General features: G+C 45.9%; 1 protein-coding gene across 1 annotated transcript in view; it reads right to left on the bottom strand.

Annotated features, from left to right (window-relative positions):
• Nucleotides 1-5108, bottom strand: part of CCNF (cyclin F) — a 12005-nt gene extending 6897 nt beyond the window's left edge. Inside the window, exons 1-8 of the mRNA XM_017745741.1 lie at nucleotides 5010-5108; nucleotides 3594-3748; nucleotides 3073-3179; nucleotides 2283-2350; nucleotides 1606-1799; nucleotides 1227-1280; nucleotides 595-699; nucleotides 1-57 (exon numbers count right to left, since the gene is read on the bottom strand). Coding sequence (XP_017601230.1) covers nucleotides 1-57; nucleotides 595-699; nucleotides 1227-1280; nucleotides 1606-1799; nucleotides 2283-2350; nucleotides 3073-3179; nucleotides 3594-3748; nucleotides 5010-5022 — 753 coding nt within the window. The 5' untranslated portion in view covers nucleotides 5023-5108. The remainder of the gene's footprint in view (nucleotides 58-594; nucleotides 700-1226; nucleotides 1281-1605; nucleotides 1800-2282; nucleotides 2351-3072; nucleotides 3180-3593; nucleotides 3749-5009) is intronic.
• Between the last annotated feature and the right edge of the window lie 33 nt (nucleotides 5109-5141).

The raw sequence follows: 5141 nt of genomic DNA on the forward strand, positions 1-5141 counted from the left end.
GGCTGCGTAGTCTCGTAGCTTCCTGAGACTTTGGAGGTATCTGCCAGGATCCGACATCTACAGAGAGCAACACAAACAGATGTAAAAACCCACAGCCTTTACACAGCAAACAGAGGCATTGTAGCACCAATATCCAGAGAAAAAACACTACCTGGAGGTACATCCATTATTTCAGCAACAGGTCTGTTTCTCATCATGACATCACTGTTTTTAAGAACCCTTTTTCAGTTCTTGCCCAAGGTCTCACAGGAAATGAGAGCAGTCACTCAGGATTCCAAGGTGAGAGCTTTGGCAGATTTATTAATGACAAGGCAGGAGCCTCCCCCTCCTGTTTCCCAGAGCCCTGGGATCACTGGCCAGCAGTGCCCAAGCCTTCAGCAGAGTTGGACTAAAGCAACTTCTGTGGCACCTTGGCTACAACTGCTTGTAGCCAGGCAGACACCAAAGCTCATTTCAGAGAGTTCTTAGCACTCTCCTTGTTTAAGAAGGTAAGCTCTGAGGAACAGCAATTGCTTTCTGAGGACATTTCTTGCACATAACAGAGATCCAGAAGTTAGTGTAAAAGTTGTCTAGAGACAAAAAATGACTACTTACAGCAGCTTTTCTGTTGTTTTCCCAAAGGAGGTAGGAGCTGATTAAACAACCCTGTTTTGATGATTCTTCAAGCATTTCAAGGGATTCTTTTTTTTTTCCTTCATCCTAAAAACAAAAGGCATATATTGGTATTATTTCTGTCCAGACAAGTGGATGCCTCAACATTTCAGAAGCTACAGAATACTGTGCTAAAGCTACACAGCAGAATCCATTCCTTGGCAGCCCCTCAGGAATGTTCCCACTTCCACTCAGTGCTGCCATTTGCAGATGCATGCTCTGAGAGCTTCTCCTCAGCCAGACAAATGCTGTTTGGCTTGCTTGCCACTGAAGGCTTTTTATTTTAGTTTTTGTTTTGCTAGGCACTACAACTGGAAGACCTCCTTTGAGACCTGAACATACTGCAAGCCCATAATTAAGCCAAAATTAATTTCACTGTTTGTACAATTCAATAAAGTAAGTTAATAATGTTCCTTTAAACAACCAGTAAATTAAACTCATGAGAACAGAAACTCCTGGGCCACTTGAGGAGTAAAAGAGCATCTGGGTGATTTATTTTTTTTTTAATCAAGGTAAACAGCATTAGCATCACCACAAAAAAAACCCAAACCCATCACATCAGAAATAATGCTCACCTCAAAGAAATTCAAGACCTTAGCCAAGCTGTGGAGAATAGATCCTTTCTGAGCCTGAAGAAAGCATCAAGACAAAGCATTGTTAAACCACAGCAATTCTTGCTAGTAATTCCAGACTACAGTTTTGGTTTATCTTTCAATCACTCCTCCCCCTTGCTTTTCTCTATGTTTTGTTATCCCTGAGATAGCACTGAACCTCTCAGAAGAGACGCTACAGGCCTCCAGCACTCATGATCTCTCATGTGCAGTTTGGCAATGAGTTCAATAAAATGTCTGAGCCACAGTCAGAGGCTCCTTGGGGAAACAAAAGTATTTTTTCCAAAATAATGAGACACAGTTACTGACGCAAGGTAAAGCCAAGGGCAGAAAGAAACCTGACCTTGTCGAGCTGACACTCTGCCTTGAGACTCTCGTAGACCACAGCTTTACAGCAGCTTCCAGAGAAGGACCAGGGAGGACGGATGAACAGCCAGATAAAGGGGACTGCACACACATTCAGGTGCTCTGCCAAGCTGAAGTAGTGAGATGCCTTTATTCCGTTCACTTCTGCACGCCCATGGCCCGTGATGGACACTGAACCGGAGAGAAAGCCAGGAATCAAGTAGAGTTTGTTCACAATGCCTGCTTGGCATTCAGTCAAACCAAGACACACGAGGAAACAATCAGGAAAAGGTTGAACTGTCTCTTTCCTTTAGAGCCTTAAAAATCACGGAGATTGCTAAAGAAGGAAAATCTTACTACAGTCAGGCTGTAGGAACACATAACCTAAGTTGGGGAGTTCAGTCTGCAAATACCAACTGCCTTGCCAGGACCCTGTGCGAGGAGGCTCCTCCTGTCACTTTTCAGGCCCTTTTGATACATTTATCACAATACCAAAGTAGCCGAGTTTGATCACAAGTTTGCAGAGGATAACTCCTAACCCTGAATTCCCAGGCTCTATCCTGTCCCATCACTGAACACCTGGCAGCTTCCTGGAAAGTGCCTAAGCAGAGCAATGTAAAACTTCCTTGTGCTATGTCATGGTCCCAAAGCCCCAGGACAAACTCCCACACTTACGGCCTTCATTGTACAGGTATGCCAAACTCAGCTTCACAGCAGCTTCAAAGTTACCACTTTCAGCAGCCCTGAAGGGCAAACAGAGAAGACACTTGAGGTTGAAATCCTTCCTAGCACCAGAATCCACAGTTTGGTCCTTGTGCCCTGAAGGACATGCATCAAAACATGAAGCCCTTGTGTTCCTCCCTCCCAAACTGATGTGCACATAGTGGTCTGCCTCAGAAAGAAAAGAGGTGACAGTCAGAAGCAAAACCATTATCATGACATTTAAACCTGTTAAAGAAACCTCTGACACCAATGGATCCCCTTCAAATCAGATGGATAAAAAGATGTTTCCCATCTTTTTAAAGCAGATTTATTATTACCCTTTCAAACTTTGTTACTGAAATTCACCTGTTTTTCAATATACTGGTTTGCACAAGAAGTGACCAAGCCATCTCAGATTTAGAAACAGCATTATTCTCTGGAGCCCCTGACCTCACTTGTTCATTCACATGGAAGCACCAGAAAGAGGTTTTAGGGAATGTGCTATGTTCCAGTCTGGAATATTAATGCCTGTGAAGAGAAATAACTTTGGTATATGCAATAGGTCCTGCTCTGGTTAAAGAGACAGCAGTGACCACCTGCAGCTTAGACCTGAAATCAGCCATTTTTTCATTCCTAAAGCAAGTATTTCCCCTCTTCGTACAAGTCAGATGCCCCAACTACACTGAGGACTGATTAGAACAGTTAATCTTCCTTCAAACAACCTCTTCTAAAAGACCAGACAAATTTGATGTTCAAAACTTACCTTTCAAACATCCTCAGATTGTTTGGAGATGGCCACAAGTCTTGGAAACTTGCATGTGCCCAAACACTGGAATGATTATCCACAAGGTATTTAAGATGTGAGTGCACCTGCATGGAGGGAACACAAAATAATGATTACCAAAATAAAAGGACCAACAGAAGAACAGGTCTCTGCAATCTTATTTTAGAGAAGTAACTAATTAATCACAAGTTATGTTTAACTTGTTGCCTGCCTGATAAGCAGTAAGGCAAGAGATGCCAAACCAAACCAATTTGTTCAGCCACAGTAATCTGGCAGGACAATTGCCACAGAAAAGGTACAAAAAGCAGTCAAATACTGCTGCTACTCTTAACTTGAGCAGTGAGAAATGAAACTGTTCCTGGGATAGCAAAAATCTAAACCCTGCAGAAACTCTTTGTGTTTCTTCAGGCTCACTGTGAGATGAGAAGCCGTGTGCATCCAGGCTCCTGAAGGCAGAGCTGAGCAGTGGTGCCTGGCAGAGGGAAAGCTACAGCACTTACAGCTCTGACTGAGAGGATGTCTGCAGCAGGGAGGCCCTTCAGGATGTGAAACAGGACATCCTCGGGGAGGTTCAAGAACGTCAGGACTCGAGGCCGTTTTATTATCCTTCGCTTTGAAGGGAAAGAAAAGCATCTGGAACATCTACAGTGAACCACTGGAAAAGAAAAACACAGGACACTTCAGTCAGTGATGGAACAGCACAAGGAAAAAAGGTACTACAGAGTATTACACACATACACAGGTGTTCACTTGAGCACCTCTTCACTGCAGCACAGGACACGGCAAACATATTAACGAGGGAAATATAGCTCGTGCCACATAATGCCACACAAGAATAAGCCACAGAGCAGAAAGGGCTTGTTCAAACTGGTTAATGAAGCCAAGAGACTCAGAAGGGGTGGCTCATGCTCAAGTGTTCTTCACCAAGAGCCCCTCTGAGCCCTGACTCCTGTGACCATGTTTAGTAGGGACAAACAGTTCAGCTGTCCCTGCTCAGTAGTAACAAATGGTTTAACTGTCACAGTTATCATTTCATTTACCTCCCCCATGCCCCAACTTTTCCTTCTCAACTGACACCAGTCCCTGGAACACAACCAGAGATATTAGGAAGACCACTAAGCCTACTCAAGCCTATCTTTCCAAGCAGTTGCTGCCAGGGGTGCCAATGGAAGACCCATTGCCTATATCTTCTGGAGTATTACTCCAATGCAATAATATATATTTTTTTATATATATCCACACGCACACATATATATACAAAATGTATTATCTTCAGCAGTATTATTGCCATGAAAATGAAACGGACACCCAAACTGGGATGCCAGTTCAGCCTATATGAGCATCCAAATAGAGAGCAGGGGGTACATGAGCAATTCAGTGAAAACTCCATTTCTACAGACAGGAAGTGGCACAGGTTAATTTCCAATGTGTTGCTTCACGAAACCAGAGTGGTTTAGGCTGGAAGAGAACTCTGGGGGTCACCCAGTCCAACGGCCGCGCCAAGGGGGGCAGGACCACATCCAGATGCCTTTGAACAACTGCAAGGATGTGGATGCCACAATCGCTCTGGGCAATCAAGTACCATCGTTCAGCCACCGTTACAGTAAAAACCACTTACTTTTGAACGGGGTTTCCTGCACATTACTGTGCACCCTGCAAACTCACAGACGCCCGAGATGTTATTCCACGGGCAATATACATCTTGACCCCTTGGCTTTGAGCCGTCGGCCCGGCCCCCACCCGCTGCCGGTCCCGGTGGTCCCTCAGCACGGGCTCGGTGTATCCCGTTAACCCCCGCCCTCAGACCTCCTCAGGAGGCGCCCAGCAGGCTGAGCCCGCTCTGGAGCCGCCCCTCAGCGTGGAAGGACCCGGAAAACAGCAGCACCCACGGAGCCCGTGAACACATCCGCACTCACCGCCCGCCTTCATCGCGGCGCGTCCGCGGGGACTAAGCGGGCGGATACAGCGCCCTGCCCGGCTCCAAGAGAGCGGCACAGGCGGAGGAGGGACCGGAGCGCCGGGGGCGGGCGGGGACTGCGGAGCTGACA

Source organism: Corvus brachyrhynchos, unplaced genomic scaffold (genome assembly GCF_000691975.1).
Source record: "Corvus brachyrhynchos isolate BGI_N302 unplaced genomic scaffold, ASM69197v1 scaffold369, whole genome shotgun sequence".
In the NCBI taxonomy this organism is placed as follows: Eukaryota; Metazoa; Chordata; class Aves; order Passeriformes; family Corvidae; genus Corvus; species Corvus brachyrhynchos.